We start from the raw sequence: 18,006 nt of genomic DNA, 5'->3' as shown, positions 1-18,006 counted from the left end.
TGGCCAATGCAATACCAAGAAAACAAATAAGTAGAGTGCAAATTCAATTCTTGCTGCAAGTAGGGTTAAAATAAATTGCTCAAAATAATTTACGGAACACTTAAATTAAATCTCAATGAACAATATAGTTAGAAGTTCAAAATCCTAACTGTAAATTGTATAATTCGTTGAGAATAAAATGACGTAACAATGGTCAATGAAAACCAAAATCACCAACTAACTGAGGGCTGGATTCAAAATCACAACAAAAATCAAAGTAAAAAAATAAATCACAGGCTAATCCAATGTGATGTCTCTCATCATGGCAACTCATAATGTGACTCATTAGTGTGTATGGCCCCCAGGTGCCTGTATGCACTCCCGACAACGTCTGGGCCTGCTCCAGATGAGACAGTGGATGGTGTCTTGGGGGATTTCCTCCCAGTCCTGGATCAGGGCATCAGTGAGCTCTTGGACAGTCTGTGGCGCTACTTGGCAGCCTCGGATGCACCGATCGTTAATGTCGCAGCGGTTCTCCATTGGATTCAGGTCTGAGGAAGGTGAGGGTGCAGTCAATGGCATCAATGCCTTCGTCATCCAGTAAGTGCCTACACACTCTGGCCACATGACGTTGGGCATTGTCCTGCACCAGGAGGAACCCAGGACCACTGTACCAGTGAAAGGTCTGACATCCCGGTATCTAGCAGCAGTCAGGATACCGTTATCTAGCACGTGTAGGTCTGTGCGACCCTACAAGGATATGCCTCCCCAGACCATCATTGACCCACTTCCAAATTGGTCATGTGGATGATGTTGCAGGAAGCATAACGTTCACCACTTTCATCACATGTGTTCAGTGTGAACTTGTTCTCATCTGTGACGAGAACAGGGCGACAATGGTAGACCTGCCAATTCTGGCGTTCTCTGGCGAATGCCACTGAGAGGCACGATGCTGGGCAGTGAACAAAGATTTCACTAGAGGATGTCGGGCCCTCATGCCACCCTTCTGCACTCTGTTTCTGACAGTTTGGTCAGAAATATGCACACCAGTAGCTCACTGGAGGTCATTTTGTAGGGCTCTGGCAGTACTCCTCCTGTTCTTCCTCATACAAATCAGCAGATACCGGTCCTGCGGCTGGGTTCTACGGCCTTGTCCAGCTCTCCTCATGTAATGGCCGTCTTCTGGTATCTCCTCCACGCTCTTGATACTGTACTGGGAGACACAGCAAACCTTCTTGCGATGGTATGTGTGGATGTGCCATCCAGGAGGAGCTGGACTACCTGTGCAACCTGAATGGGCTACAGGTGCCGCCTCATGCTACCAGTAATGACAAGGACACTAGCAAAATCAGTCAGGAAGGATAAGGAGAGAGCAATTGTCTGCGGTCACCATCTACAAAACCATTCCATTTTTAGGGGGTTGTCTTGCGGATGATTCTCCAGTGCACCTGTTGTCACTTTCATTTGCACCAAAACAAGTGACATTGATTCACAATTGCTTATGCTTCCTAACTGTACAGATTGATATCCCTAAAGTTTAACTGACATGATGTTATACTGTGTTGATTAAGAGTTCCCTTAATTTTTTTTTTGTTGCATTATAACAACCACCAACTGGTCAAACACAGCAGTTTACTAGGCAAGAAGTTGCTCATGTTGAGCCAGTGTTTAGTGTTTAACACGAAATGTATTTACCACAGCTGTGACTTCTTTTACAAACATTTTAGCAGTAGGAAGAGTAACCTGCAACTTTCACATGGTGCGGCAGCCAGATATTATGGCAGCCATTCTAGACCAGTGTAGACCAGTGCAGTGTTTCTGCAGAAGGATTGTTGATATTTGAACTCAACGGCCAAACAAATACACCCCTCCCTTCAGTGCTCCATCAGAAGCTCCTCCCATACATTTTAAATCTCTGAGGTTTCTCCAGTATTGAAACGCCTTCACCCTTGCCTTGTCATATAACTTCCTTTATTTATACACTTCAGACCTTTTGCTCTTTGGCTATTTCTCAGTCACCTCTCCTTCTTCACAGTGCCTGGATGTACTGGTGTATAGAACACTCTCTCCCACTACCCCCCTCCCCGCATCACTCCTGTGCAAGAGCACTAATATCATCTGTTGCTGATTGGCTAGAACAATGTTGTGTGGACCACACCACTTTCTTTGTTTTCCATTTTGAGAGGAGAGAGCTAGCAAACCATGAGGCAATATTTGCTGAATTTAACTCAAATTGTACTGGATTACAATCACTTACTATCCCTTTAAGTGAGAATTTCTTTGGTTCTTAGTCAGGTTTGACACTAAATCTCAAGGCAGACAGATCTCCCCGCTAAGCAGACCAGAGAGATCTGTGCAATCAGCCTCCACAGGCCAACTGCCAGCTCACGACTACACTACCTTGATTACAGTGAGTCAGCTGTCCATCTGAAGATACAGACAACAAGGCCGCATATCCAAGACAAGACTCATTCATGACGTCTTTTAGAATGGGCTTAGAGACAAGAAATGATCTGTTGCTGAGTACAAACAAATGCATAATATAACGGAGAACAAGTAAAAAGAAACAACAAAAAAAACAGGTGCACTTACGAGGAGCTCCCTCTGCCATCTCTATGGCTGTGATCCCCAAGGACCAGATATCACTCTGTAAAATACACAAGGGACCAGGTCAGTCTCCATCTCGCATATGCTCTCACAGCATAATTCACACACAAACATAGTGCTGCTGTTACCCTGTAATCATAGGTGGAGTCAGGGTTCTCATCACAGGCAATAACCTCAGGAGCCATCCAGTAAGGTGTGCCGATGAAGGTGTTCCTTCGTCCAACGGTCCTGTCCAACTGAGCACTCACCCCAAAATCAACTGAATGTGGACAAAGGAATCAGATGAGAGATTGTGAGGGACAGCATTTGCCTACTTTGCAATACAACAGCCAAAGACCTATTCAACATACCAAGTTTGACCTCTGCATTCTCGGTTAGCAGCACGTTCTGGCCCTTGATGTCTCTGTGGATAACTTTATGGGCGTGGAGGTGAGAAAGGCCCTGTGCATAGACAGAGAAGTCAATATTGGTCAGTAAGGAGTGAACTCTGCTCTGCAGACATGTTTTGACTGGTGTGACTGTGATTTCTCACCCTTAGGATCTCTCTGCAAATGTAAGCAATCCAATCCTCCTTTAGCGAGCTGCCCTTAGTGTTTTTCACCAGGTCAGTCACTGATCCCGCCCCACAAAACTCCATCACCAGCTACATACAGACAAACACATACTTAGTGATCCCAATCAAGAAGGCATACTGCAGCAAAATCATCAGGCCAGGTACAAAAGGTAGACAGACCCAAAGTTGGTCATCATGTCCTGGTGGACTCTTCTTTACAAAGGCACCGTAGTACGTGGCTATGTTGCGGTGGTGGCTGTATTTTTTCAGCATGTTGATTTCTGCTTTGATCTCCTCCTCTTCCTCCTCTGTAACATCCATCACCTTGATGGCAGCCAGCTGGCCCGTCTTCACGTGACGGCCCTGATGGAAGTCAAGATGATGGCAACAGTAGTCAGCAAAGTTTAAAATGAACCTATGCCTCCATGTTCCTGAAACTCTTTGAATTTTGCCGATAAAGTGTGGCTAATTGCTTAATCTCTACTACTTCATCAATTTGCATCTCTTATTTTACATTTACTTCAACTGGAGTCTCTTATCTTTCTGTCACAGCCACATTAAACTTTTTAGGCTGACCACTTAAAGATGTAGCAATAAGCTAAATCTGCTATAATCTGAGAAATTAATGCACAGAACATTTAACAAAGCAACTCATCACACAAGTTACAGCGTATGTGTTGAAAGCTTCAATATTCATCATTCATCATTCATATGTGATGTCATGTCTCACCTTGTACACCTGTCCATATGTCCCATTGCCGACAACCTCGACCAGCTCAAAGATTCCTGCAGGATCCTATGGGAGACACAGGCAGATTCATACATACAAAAGGCAGACAGAGCAGGGTCAGATACACCAAGACAGATACACCTTTTGCCTTGGTGGGCAATTTTCAAGAACCAAAAATATGCATTTCAATAAAATAACCTGCAAATTTGGCAGCAAAATTAAAAAGACCACACTCAAAGCACAACACATTTATTTTTGTTTTTAAGTGGGTGATGGCTGCTTTGTTCTTCTTTGAATCCTACACATCTACACTTCAAGGCTCACCCTAAGTGGAGGTCACATTTCATGTTATTACACTCATGTTTCTTCAGTTAACAGTCACCCTTGAATACTAAAATCCTGCTAAACCGCACCTGTTCTAGTAACTGCTGCAATCTGTCTTCAGTTGTGTTGGCACAAAGACTGGATTAAAACAAGTCTAAGTACGAAACACTGATAAAGACACAAAATAAATACGGGCAAACATAATTAATTTTAATGTCACATCTTTAACAGAAACCTCAAGAGTCTTTGATTTATTAATAATAATAATTGTACTAACTAATTGTAATAACTAAGTACAGTAATAATCTATCAGAAAAATGACCAACAGCTGCATGTCTTTTCCTGTGCAACCGGAATTGTGTACCTCCATGAAAGTGACCAGAGCTGCCGGTCTATAGACTTCATCAGAACCCTGTCACATAAACACACACCAAAAAAACCCATTCTGACCTGTGTAGAATAGAAATCATACATAAAAATAAGAAAACTACAGACTGTGTACACAAAATTGAATCCAATTCCATATTTCCATACAAATCATCTTCCTAGTCACCCACTCACAGACTTACTACCCACCCACAAGACTTTACATGGAGGAAACAGACACGCAGATACACTAAATATTGATACTAGATTAGATACACAAAGATGGATTCTGACAACATGGATGTGACTTCTGACCTTTTCCTGATTTGTTTTCAAGATTTTAAGTATCAGTGCAGTGAAGAATACATATTTCACTGACACTAATGATAAGTAGGGTTGCTTGACTTAATTATGCAACCCCTCCCCCAGGAGACAAGGGAAAATGACAGGCAGTTCTACTTTCATGCAATTTCAATACAGCTTTAAGAAGATGTGTGGGTGGTGAGACTGCTGCTTTGGGTTTAGAATGTACAGCATGACCTATCCTGCTTTCATCTGTTTCCAATGATGGGTTTCTGCATTCAACAAGGAGGGGGGGGGGGGGGGGGGGGGGGGTATACTTGTGAACGATTTGGCAGTAAAATTGGGAATTGACCATCCATTTGATGCAGATGCACATAGCTCAAATGTTGACTTAAATGTACCTGCCAGATTTTGAAGCATGTTATGTGCAAAAACACAAAAGAGGGGGAACCGTGACGTAAAGCAGGAGGCAAGAGAATGATGGTATGAGGAGAATAATGTAATGATAGAGTGGGTGGCAAGGCAGGGGCGGTAGCTTCACCCACGTCCAGCACAGTGAGTGGGATGAGAAGAACGAAGTGATAGAAGGGGAAGGGTACAGTTCTGTTCTAGGAGTAGCACCACCAGCTCACAGTCGAACAAATTGTCTGCAATGATTGCAAAAACAAAGGCAAGGAAGCAGTAAAACCACAGGATAACTGAATGAGAAATCTACATTCAGCCCTCATAAATCATAAAAATGGAAGTCTCCATACTTCTTGTTGATATCATGCTGCCATGTTAATGTGTAAACTCAATATATTGGAGAACCTGGGAACAATGCAATGAATTTTCCTAAATGTCAAGTTGTGTCCAGACTGTTGTTATAAGAATAATCTCAGATCAACAGGGTATGACACTGGTAATGGTCCATGGGGAAGTTGACCACACATTTCCTGCAGGGTGTCAACTTAGCTGACAGAGGAAGTCTTTAAAAAGAAGTCTACCCTATCTGTGGTTACACAGCTGCAACAATCTTCAGAATCACAACTCAAACACTTCCCTGAGTATCAATTTTGTAGTTGGCATTAAGAGTTTTAAATCTTAAACTATGCAGAGTATTTTACTAAGAATAAAGCCTAATGATTGAAGGAATGTCATTTTCCAAATTCAACAACCTAACCCCAACAACATGTCAATTTCTCATGAACCGCACACAATTTGCACATCAGTTATGGACGTATACATTTTTCCATTCATCATGGTTGTATTATGCTACCGTTATGTGAGTAAACACTTTGCAAATGGACTACATTGCATCTAACCAAAATTGTACCATCAAATGTTTGAGAATATCCACAAACATTTGTATTTTAACAGTTGTTTTCTTTAAGTCAATAAACATTACTTTATAATCACAATGTGGAAAAAGTAGTTGACTATTATTGTCCACTTTTACTAGTGTTTACATTGAGCCTTTGTGAGATCTTATAATCTTAACAACAGCATTCATTGTTATCACACTTTTGTAAAGTTATTTATGCTGAACATCACAAGCATGGACTGTTTCATTGCAACAAAATAAAATAGCCAGACTTAATTTCTTATGACTTTAATTTCTAGAGAGCTGGTATTCCTTGCTAATCAGAATCTAATATTCACATCCACTAAAATAATCATACAAGTCACTTTCCAATTATTGTAAATTAATTCAGCAGGAGTTTTTGTTCAAATATTTCCATGTCACTTTCTGTAGTCTTAGTTCTAAAAGTGTAATATATTATGCAACCTGTAATCAACACAACTGTTCTTCTGGCTAATCCAAAAATGGGCAAAGAGGTGGAGCCTGGTTGATGAACCACCAAGTGGCTTTGCCTTCAAAACAATGAGATTGTGAGATTCTATTCAGACTGATAATCCAATTCTTAAATTCAACAAAGTGACTGTACCTCTAAATGATTAAATAAACTCAGGCAATCTTCTCGAATTGCCAGTGCCATTTCACATAGATTTATTATAAAGAACAGGGTCACTTCTAACAATGTGCTGGGATTTTGAAAAATCAGACTCAGGTGAGCCCTCATTTAAGTCAGGGAAAAACATAACGCAGAGCCAACAAATCAGGATATGAATAAACTACCCTGCTCTCCTGTTAAGCACCATAAATCTGTTCAAGCTTCACCAAAGTGCTGCAGAGTTTGATATAGTCTGATATCTTTGGAGGGCACAGGGAAAATGACTTTTCCTCTGACTTTACTGGTGATTTTCTCAATAATAATAATTTTGGTGATGCACATTTTTTCCCATGGACTAAACAACAAGAAGGAAGTCACATCATGTTCTCAGTTCATTCATTATAGTTTTAATTGTGCCGGATACACAATTAGAATAACCTTTTGGTCAATTTAAGTCTAGACAGAGATTTAAACAGCCCACCTATATAAAAGTGAAAAAATATGGTTATGTTTAAAACCAGTACCTAAGTGGGGGAGACAGGGCTGCAATCTATCTTAAAGGAGTAACTGAATGCATAAAATATGTCTTTATAATGCTAATACGGGTCTGTCTTAAGGGGATTTACTGCTGCTAATAAATTATATATTCTTGACACCTGTCATTGAGACGGAGATACATCAAAAGGGAGTATAACAATTGTGGTTTTAATTCAGAAACTGTTCCCTTGGAAAGAGGATTTTTCATTAAATGGTAATAGCAGTGAGCAGGTTTTTCCCCATTTGACTTAATTTCTTGCCTGGCAAAGTGTATCTAATGTTAGAGGATGGTGGTCAAAGAAGCCAGTTAGATTTTTAAGACTGAGGCCTTCCAGGTGGACCACTGAAAACACTGTGGAAGTAAGGCCTGGACTTCCCCAACCAAGTCTTATATCTTATATTTCATAATATACAGTTTTATTGTGAGAAATCCAACTAAACCAAAAACACCAGATCCAAAATTCACCAGGGTATGGTAAGAGGATCTGCCATTCACCTTGGGACCACTAACTTTCAGGCCCCCATTCCAATAATATTTTAAACAAAAGAGAGAGTGTTTCTGCATCATAATGTCAGAGTTTATTACTGGTAGTTGAAAATACAAAAACTGCCTAACGATGAAAATGTTCACCATGACTACACTGTATGTGATGAAAAAATAATCACATGACAGAAATGTTACAGCCCTGGAGACAGGAGCCGCCATGATTTTTATTTTATTCACACTAATCACGGAAAGTTGTCAGGGCTGGGGAATGTTTTTTTATTAGGTGTAAAAAATGTGAGAACATCTTTGATGGGAATCTGTGATACTAAAACAGCACAGCTGCCAATAACAATAGCCGGCAAAGGGATGTTTATCCCAACTCAACTTTGTTGCGTGGGTGTTAAATGGTCGTGCTTGTGTCATTGGCAAACTGACACTTCAGTTCATAAGACATAACATCTAATGAGTCCGTCTGCCACAATGTTACATGAATAAAGTGCAGCACACTTATCTTGTAATAACAATACTCACCCTCAGAGCTGCGAGGTCTATGTCATCCAGGCTTCGTGTGGGGGCGTTTTCAGACATTGCTGGCCAAACTTAGAACGTGAGCTAACAAGTTAGCCAGTTATTAGACAAGAAGTGCTTGGGAAAATGTAAATGGCTGCTAAAACGTGCTTGCACGGGCTTATCTATTCACAAATATAGCAAACCGGCAGTCTAATATGCTGAAACTGTAGCACTTAGATTACCAAACACATCGCAGATAGAGCTGCCACAGACGCACCCAGCTGGCTAGCTCACGTCAACTCTGGCCGAGAGCTATGCTATCCGCAGTTGGTTTACAGAAATGTCGGCTGCAATACCTGATCAAAACACATCCAACTTAAATTAAGAAATTTAAACAACCTGATAACGTCACCGTTAGCCGGTCAGTGGTAACGTTACCGTTCCAACAACTGGCAGGGTTTCAATGCGATGCACCTCCAATTTTGTTGAACACCTTGCTGCGTTCATTTTGACAAAACGCCGCGTCTTTGCTGCTGTACAACATCCCTGCTACTGTTCTATATGATAAAATGATGTGTGTCGCGGGAGAACAATGCCAGATGTTCCACTGAACCATTCCTTGTTACGCCGATAAAGTATAAAATCACATTTACGGTTCAGCAACGCAATGGTTGTTTTTAAGGACGCAACGTCTGATGTGATGGCGTCCGGGTCCGTCCGCACCGCACCAGAACCGACTGTCAGCCTGTCATTATATGCCTTAAATAGCCGTCCTTCCAGACTATTACTTAAGGCTAAGTCTGGGAAATAAAAATGAGGACCTCGTTTGAAATACGATTATATGCAACTGCAGTTGTCAAACTTGTTAACACGACTTTAATATTCCTCAATTTCGACCAGAGCGCACGTTAATCCGAATACAGAGCCAGGTGCGCGCAGTCAGTATAACGTTAACAGGCTAGCTAACGCAGCTAAACTGGAAGGCTAAACAGTCTTTTCCAGCAAAAACTTTCCGTCTTCTTCCATTTTCTGTGTTGACAGTCGCGCCTAGCACCACCAACCTTCCGGGGAAAACACAGGCAGACAGGCAGGCACTATGTTTTCAACCAGCCACCGTAATACTTCTAAACTGGGGCCCTCGACTCTTTCACGTTAAACGTTGCTTTCGTTCTCCGGCGTCCAAATATTATGAACTTGTAGTTGTAGTCCCACACCACAGATACGGTGCAATTTCAAACTGCGGCCAACAGCCAAACTTCTTATTTCGCCATGTTTTGCTTCCCAAGTGCTCCCTCCCACTCCCAGCCGTGTTGTAGTCTTGCGGGGTTGTACTGACGATTGGCTGCACTCAACACAACCTCAAGTGTTTTCGCCTCTTGGATGACTACGGTGCTTCATCAGGGACAATTTACCTGAAAAATTACAGTGAGCCTCAACCTACGTAACTGCCTCTGTCTGCTCTGAGCAGCACAGCTGAGGTCATCCTCGGACATACCTCTGACATGGTCACTGTAAATTCTGCTGGATAACCAAACAACACACTGCAACATTACATCACCGGTGTTTTTTGTCATTTATAACTAAAGTGACCTCATCTCTTAGTTTTTCCTCATCTCTGCTGATGTGTCTGCCATCCCAACAGCTTTATGATTTCTAGAATTATTTTCCCATTAAGGCAGGCCTACTTTATCTCCAGCAGATCTTAATTCTTGTCAATAATGCATAATTCACTTCTCAAGCAGTACACCAAGTGCTCAAGAGAGCAATCTGATATGTCATTAAAAACTGATGCTATTATACTGCAATAACCTGGAGATTGCATTGGTTTTTTATTGAAAATTTCAGCATTCACATAGAAAATCTTATTTATTGTTTTGTGATAATAGTGCCCATTTCCTGTAAAAACATGTTAAGTCACTATATCCACTCAGTGTACAATTTACTCTATGGAAATACATTATATGATTCAATAATATACAGATAACAAATTATATAACAGAAGATATAAAGTACAATATCATAAAAAAAATTTTTTTTTGCAAAGTGTCTCTAGATGATATCAGTAGTTTCTGGCTGTGGAAGGGAAATTCTTGATAAACATCTAGACATTGGTATATTTTATGGATTTTAGAAACATTATGAATAACATTGTGATTATCTATGTAACATTCAGGGGTGTTGGACTGAGGTGAGGGGGGCTCATTTTTACATAAAATGTCCTTCAATTTGAGTAATTGTTTTGGCTGATGAACAGAGATACCGGTATTATATTCACTTTGAATTTCCATAAAAAACTGTTATTGAGGAAACAACATAACATACCATAAAGTATAAAGTATAAGTTGTTCATAACTGTACTTCCGTGATAGAGTAAGAATATTTATTATTTCTCTACCCCTGAGTGTTAGTAGCCTATACATCAGCAACTTCAGGTAATAACCTAGATCTACAGATTTACATATACAAAGGCCTTCACATGGTCACCGATAAGGATAATAGTGATAAGTTAAAAACGCAAGTTTGTATTGGTAATATACACATTAAAATGTATTGGTAATGCTGGCTATTAGTCTAATAAAAATCATATTCATGATGGAAAGAGTATAAGGTAACTTCTCAGCATTATCACAAACATTTCTGCAGAATCTTTAAACAACCAAACACTCAAGGCAACCATTTTGTGCTGAATAAGAGAGGTTAGCAAATACGAGGTTTCTAGTGAAAGGACTCTTGGTGCTGTTTGTATATCTTCCAAAAGAAAGTTTGAATAATTCTGAAGCTAGCAATGCATCGTGCCTAAACACAGATGGTTTTACTAGCTTCTCTATGAAAGGTGCTTCATGTAGAGCAAGGCAGCAATCACATGGGACGGTTGTCATCTGTCTCACTTCTAGGCAAGTTTGCACTAAAATCATCTTGGTAGTGTTGTTGACCCCCCCCCCCCCCATATTCCAGTGTCCAATGACATGGAAAAGCTAAGAATATAAAACATAGTCCCATTGACAAGCTTCATATGCTGCCTGTTGTCTGCCTCTCTGCTGGCTGTTCTCTAAAAATCAGCTTTTATATGATACAGGTGATTTACAGAGGCACTGATAACTCCTAGTAGCACTATTTTCCCCAAGTGTTGTCAGGTTACAGAATGTCCTTATTTTCAGCACACTGTGGTCAAACTCCATATCTTATAGCAATACAATGTTGAATTATTATATGACATTTCCAAATCAGTAGTTGCCTGTCTACATTCATCACCATTGCTACATATTTGTCCAATGCAAGACTTTTTCTGATTGCAGTCCTTCAGTTCCTAATGGATCTGTAAAGGGATTTAACAGGTTTCAAAAGAACAACTGGCATGATTTAACATCAAACAAATCCAAAGAAAAAAAAAGTTAAAGATTAAAAAATGACAATTGCAGCGTGAATGACATGAAAGCCACAGTGTTATGGGGTGTGTACATATATATATATATATAAAATCCAAGTGGACAGTGGAATGTTCTGTTGTGGATTGCGGACATGATCAACATGGTGAAATAATAACAATAATTCACTTGGTTGTCAAAAGCAACAGTTAACAGTAAATCACGTAGCACCCTTTAATTATCTTGTCCTCATTTCATTCCCTACATAATTTATCCAAAACTATTAAAATAACTTTGCTTCCACAGAAATGGTCAGTCCTCTTTCAACATTATTACCTACTATTTTCTGGTACACCATCCTGATTTAGTACGTTATCCCCCCTATCAGTGCTCTCCTTTTCTGCCCTATTCAGTCTTTCTTTCAGCTACGATCCAGTCATCTCTTTATATTCGTCACCATAACAACCACAAATGTTCTGACAGATTTGCTGGCACTGCAGCGAGAGGTGAAGCCTCAGAGGAAGAGAGTGAGAGTGTGTGTGTGTGTGAGAGAGAGAGAGAGCGAGAGCGAGAGCGAGAGAGAGAGCGAGAGCGAGAGCGAGAGCAACAGAGCCACCCACCCACCCAAAAACCTTGCACCAATAACTGTACACTATGTTCCCAGATCATGTGATATACTTGATTTCCAATACAACCTTGCAATCCTCTCCTGACTCATACATTCATTTATGTGTGTTTTGCACCATCGCTAGCCCTGTTGTTCAGATTGTACTGTAGGAGTAATGAAGCAGACACTGCCTTCATGAACAAACTGCAGAGTATAGGTTAATAATTATATAAAACCATCATACATGTCAGTACATCATCTACATGTCAGTGGTTATGTTCAGATTAGTCCATCGTTAGTCAAAAAGACAAGATAAAATGCAAAGATTAACAAATAAATTGTGTTATGGTGATGTCTTTTCCTCACCGCTGAAGTGCTAGTGTACTGTGCTGAACACTAGGTGCACTGGAACTACAAGTAGGAGCATGTGGTACAGCAGCCCTTTCAGCTGTTACGTAGCAGTCTGATACAGGCTCAGCTGCGGTTATGTCCACAGCTCTACAGGAGCCATGCCTTCTTTAGTGGCCAGTGGAGGCAGCAGGTTCTCCTCACACAGGAACTTCAGGGGGAAGTGGACCAGCAGCCCTCGGACAGCCTTCAGCTCCTCTACAGCCTGCTCAGGGTCTGTGTCGCAGAGGCGTTCCTCACTGGAGTACTCCTTCAGCCCTCGCATGTTGTGGACAGTGTTGTAGGGCAGGCATTTAAAGACCTGTATCACAGCAGGGCCACAGCACAGATTAGCCAATGAGAACAAAGGGAGAGGTTAGAAAACTCTGTAACTACACACTGCTACCGTTAGGCATAAAAAGGTCAAAATGTCGGTTTAATTTATACCTTGTCATAAATTGTGGCATTCAGTTTAGCAGTTGCATTCCAGACCAAGAAGAAGAAATCATCGCTGATTGGATCATCAATATTGATACTGGGGTCTGAAGAAGCTCCAACAAGAACACTGGAAGGGAAAGGTTTTTCAAGACAATTATTACTATTTTTGCCCAAAATGTAATTTGAGATTATTTTCCTGTATCCAGAAAATATATAGATGGTTTCTCACTTGTTGTCTGTTTGCATTTGGTAGCTGACACTTTCCAATACACAGAAAACTAAGCTAGTCTTGATTTCTTTGTATCATGTATCAAAACTTTATCATGTCTATAGGTAGCAACTGCTCATGGTCATATATCACAAGAATGTAATTTTCAGGAGTTAACATATTCTGTCCTGACCTGAAACACTCTTTGCGCAGAGCGAGTGTGAGGGGTCCCGCCTGGTACTCCTCCCCTCCCATGATGGATGGGACCCGCTCTTCATCTTCCACAAACACTGCCATCTCACTGTCTCTACTGCCCAGCATGCTGCGGTCATTGATGTTGGCCGATCCTGGAATACATGTGGGAGGTACAAGCATTTACAATCTGTCCATTCAGAGGCATCATTCTTGTCAAACCAGTGTTTCAACATGTGAAGCAACAATCAGAATGAAATAACCTATTGTCCCCGGGTCCCTGTACGCAGGATAAGCAGTTGACGATAGATGGATTGTATCGGGAGTATCAGTGCTGTTTTTCAGGGTCTCTCTAGTTCAGTACAGTATAATCTGTATATTTGTTGTTCAGAAATGGATTTGGAATGAACAGTTACAGGCTTATACTCTATTTGATATGAAATATGGTCAGTTGTGAATTACGGATAGAACAGAGTAGAACTCAAAGCTAAGCTACTCAAGGGTAGGAAAGGTAGGTAGGTTTGCATTAGCAGTAACCTAATACAACCAACATTAGGAGAGTTAATAGTAAACATGACATGACCACTGACATTCAGTTTACTTTCTAGTTCACCAACTCATGCTGTTGTTGTGATGTTAGCTATAGTATCAGGAAAGTTGTGAGTATTGCTGTCTGGAGCTGCTGTGCTGGCCATGGGAAACCATCTCGTCCTCTCTGCATGTTAGCTTTGCAGCAGCAACTGTAGTGACAGTTTGCTAACCCACAACTTAGCTAACGTTAATTACATTGCTTGCTGTGTCACTGTTTGCTCTATATCATGGTATTTGTCATGGAATTTGATTTCTCCAGAGTCGCTTACTCCACCTTTAAATTATAATAAATACAATACTTCATTACATTTTTGTAAACAAATGTCAATATACTTGTTCACTTGCATATTTCCATTTTTTACCAATGAAAATCATATTAAAATATAACCAAAATATATTGATAAAAAAGCATAAAAATACATTCTTATAAAATATTTCAACAGAAGTCAGCACTCTTGTCAATACATGATATGTATGGTAGGAGATGAGCTATTTTGTAATGGAACTCAATCATGACTCAAGGTCAAAATGTCTTTGAAAATGTGTTTGTGCTGGTGACTCACCAATTATATAGCAGCGGTCATCAGCGATGAGAGTCTTGCTGTGAACATAGATGATCTCTGTGACAACTGACTGGGAGAGCTGGGAATGTGTTCTCAGGCCGCAGAGTGTGATGTACTCCGTCCACTGGTCCTTCACTGGGAATCACATTATCCACAAGAGATAATATGAAAATACAGGGATTTATTAAGAAATTCACATAGACATATGGGCTCTTAAAATGGATGTTTAAAAAAAATGAACAAGTCAAGGATGAAAGTGCAGACTGGTGGGTAGATACCTAGTACCAGTAGCTTCAGTTTAAAGGAGCAACACAAGGAGAAAGAAAGACACGCATGTTAGAGAGGAAACAGGTGTCGTGTTGTGAGGTGGAGTCTTTTGGTTGAAATGAAAGCAGATAAGTGAAAATTCACCTTCATTAAGTCTTGACAGGATGGAGTACTCCCCTCGGCATATGGTCCTAAGACATTAAGAATCCATTTAAATTAAGTAATTAACACAATATAGGACAATAATGCAACAATAAATCCTAAGAAAAATAATAAAACAATAATATTGGAAAACATAATGTTTTCAGTGAGTTCATTCATTCACAACAAACCTAAAACAAACTAGCAAGCCAAATTAAATTCCATAATATTATAGGGATCTTTTATCAAAGGAATCTGTAACCGGAGAAACAATAACTTTGTTAATACATAACAGCCAAAATAATGTATATAGCTATTTATATAAAAAGTAGAACTGAACATGACTGGCAACATGTCTTTAAGTCAGTGTGCGTTTTCCTGCAGTAGTTGTTAGTTATAGTGCTTGTTATGGTCTGTGGGCTGAGTGCAGAATGATCATGGGTGAAAGCTCTCACCTGTAAGTGAAGTGCAGAATAGCTTGAATGGCATTTCCACCTCCTGCACTGATGTCTCCCTCAAATCCAGGAAGCAGGGGAATCACCACAAACACTCTGTATTTCTTCTGCTCTCTGCAGTAAGACACAATGAACATCCACGTTGGCCACAAGTCTACTATTTAAACATTAAAGTGGACAATTCCTTTCACTCACTCATTCTATGATTTGTTTCACTTAAAAAATGTTATTTGAATTGTGTAACCCAGCGAAACAACATCAAGTAATTCACTGATATCATAAAAGGTAAATGCTGAAATGTACTCATGTGTTTAACATAAGGTTCAAGAATGTGTGGATACAAAATTAATTAAGTGCCACGTAAATCTGGCTAGTACACTTAAACCAGACCTGTGTGCACGCAGGATTCGCTTCACAATTGCATCGCCGATCCCATTATGGACGGTCTTCCCATCGGCACAGCTGATGAAGAACTGGTTCTGAGGGCAGAGAGAAGGCAGATGGTGGCTCGGTATGAAGTGAGGGCTAAAACAGGTAGGTAGCTGGCAAGGAAGGGACCAAGCTGTGATTCAATTCAGACCTATGACACCTTGTGATTAGAAACACATTGACTGTAGAGTATAATCTACTGCACATTAATTTGCTATATGGTGCACAAGTAAGAAAGAATCACGCGCTGAAACGTCAGGAATAAAGGGACTCCAATGTATGCTTCATATTAAACAAATATACTGTATCTTTCAAAATAGAACCCATTCTTAGGTGTTGCTGCTAAAACGATTCAAGGTTCTGATTGTATCGCTGCTATCACAAGGAAGAATTTGGGAGCCCAACACACAGCAGGCTTACATGATTTCGACAGGATTTGTCTGTTTAAATGTTGAAATGTAAAACAAATCATCAAAAAGTATAGACAGACGTTCATTCCACTTTCAACATCAATTTCAAGTTACTTTCATGCTATGAGGAATATATTTGTCTGTTACTAGCCGGGGTTGCTACATTACCTCAATGTAGATGTAGTGCTCGCTGTTCTCGATGGTGTGGATGTAGGCATTGAGGATCGAGTTCTCACAGGTTCCAGTAGACCAACGATCGGCAGAGCGCAGCACCTAAAACAAGGACATTTAACTCATAACTAAATAATGAACTTTATTCAACTTTATCCGTCATTGGAAACACAATTATATTTATGGTGCATCATTTCACCATTTTGCCTTTACTACATTAATTTCTGCCACCATTACAGTTTTGTCCTTAAAGTGTTTCTTTAAGTAAATAACTAAAATATTAAATATTCATGGTTATATTCATCGTCCGGTATTATTTCTGTATCAGTACTATAAAACTCATTCTTTTAACTTGCTGTCACCAAATTAACTTTAACATCTACGTGTAGCAAAGAAATTACAGAGAAGTGCAATAACTTACAACTATATATATATATATATATATATATATATATATATATATATATGTATGTATGTGTGTGTGTGTGTGTGTGTGTGTGTGTATATGTATATATATAAGTACTTTTTTAAAGCTTCTGCTGTATTATATAACTGTAACAAAATAGAAACCTGAAGCTACTATCATTTTTGTGGTAATTTAAGTTAGTGATGTATTCATCTTGTTCTTTGCATTAACTTCTACTTTACTTAACGGGACACTCAATAAGCTCTACAGCTCTAACACAGAATGTCCCTGAAACCTGACTATGGGATAAACAAAACCTCATAGGAAGGCTACGGCATAATGGGGAGCAAGGGTTACAGTTACAGGCCACTGCCTACAAAACAAAAACAATACACACAGCAAACGCTATAGCTACCCAACACTCACTGTCTGACTACTTAAAACCCTAGCATACGATGTTGAGTGAGAATAAATTTGCTGATAGTAAGAAATTGTTTGGGACTGTGAAGGCCAAAAATGTAATTTACATGTGATATACTATTTCACTTTTACTGCCTGTCCACAGGTTTACTATCCACGTCTGTGTTTTTCAGCTTCTTCTAATTATTGTTTAATTATTGTGTCTGCTAGTGGACAAAAACTGATTAATGCATGTTTACAAATTTGCTCCATGTAAAATCTGTAGTATTATTCTAATATTAAATTAAGAATGAGAACTCTGTCTCATGCCAGTTGACTTGCTAATGTTGGTTGTTTCTCCTAAACTGGACCACATTTCCCATGAAGCCTATTGCAAATAAAATGTCCTCCCTCCCAGTCTCTGGCAGTGCTTTTCTTTCCTCTGGCCTTACTGAACAGGATAAACATGTTGGATGTGATTTTTTTCCCCCCACAGTCTTTACTCGCGTTTCACCATCTGCCAGTGCAAAAAACTCTGAATACTTTTAGCTGCACTTCAAAAGCCAGAACAGTGTCTCTTTGTTGTACTGTAAAGGAATCCATCTGCTTTCCCGATAGCTCTGACTTTGTGTCACACAACGTGAAAT

General features: G+C 39.9%; 2 protein-coding genes across 5 annotated transcripts in view; both read right to left on the bottom strand.

Annotated features, from left to right (window-relative positions):
* Positions 1-9,687, bottom strand: part of mink1 (misshapen-like kinase 1) — a gene marked incomplete at its 3' end in the record, with an annotated part of 28,529 nt that extends 18,842 nt beyond the window's left edge. For 2 of the 4 annotated variants that reach the window (XM_038708597.1, XM_038708600.1), the window contains 7 exon segments: positions 2,572-2,626; positions 2,715-2,845; positions 2,937-3,027; positions 3,119-3,229; positions 3,320-3,502; positions 3,870-3,935; positions 8,352-9,686. In XM_038708597.1, the coding sequence (XP_038564525.1) occupies positions 2,572-2,626; positions 2,715-2,845; positions 2,937-3,027; positions 3,119-3,229; positions 3,320-3,502; positions 3,870-3,935; positions 8,352-8,408 (694 nt within the window). 4 annotated transcript variants of the gene reach the window in all.
* A 450-nt stretch (positions 9,688-10,137) lies between these two features.
* Positions 10,138-16,656, bottom strand: LOC119895767 (phospholipase D1-like; the record flags this gene model as incomplete). The annotated part of the gene is given in 8 exon segments (XM_038709070.1): positions 10,138-13,011; positions 13,137-13,254; positions 13,529-13,682; positions 14,682-14,816; positions 15,093-15,139; positions 15,545-15,658; positions 15,935-16,023; positions 16,552-16,656. Coding segments are annotated over 8 exon segments (987 nt in total), but the record flags the coding sequence as incomplete, so codon positions are not given.
* Positions 16,657-18,006: the final 1,350 nt, after the last annotated feature.

This window comes from Micropterus salmoides, unplaced genomic scaffold (genome assembly GCF_014851395.1).
Source record: "Micropterus salmoides isolate LMB-PRFRI ecotype aquatic unplaced genomic scaffold, ASM1485139v1 Ms_hic_scaffold_9, whole genome shotgun sequence".
Lineage (NCBI taxonomy): Eukaryota > Metazoa > Chordata > Actinopteri > Centrarchiformes > Centrarchidae > Micropterus > Micropterus salmoides.
The sequence above is the reverse complement of the archived record's forward strand: the minus strand, read 5'-3'. Positions and strand labels throughout refer to the sequence as shown.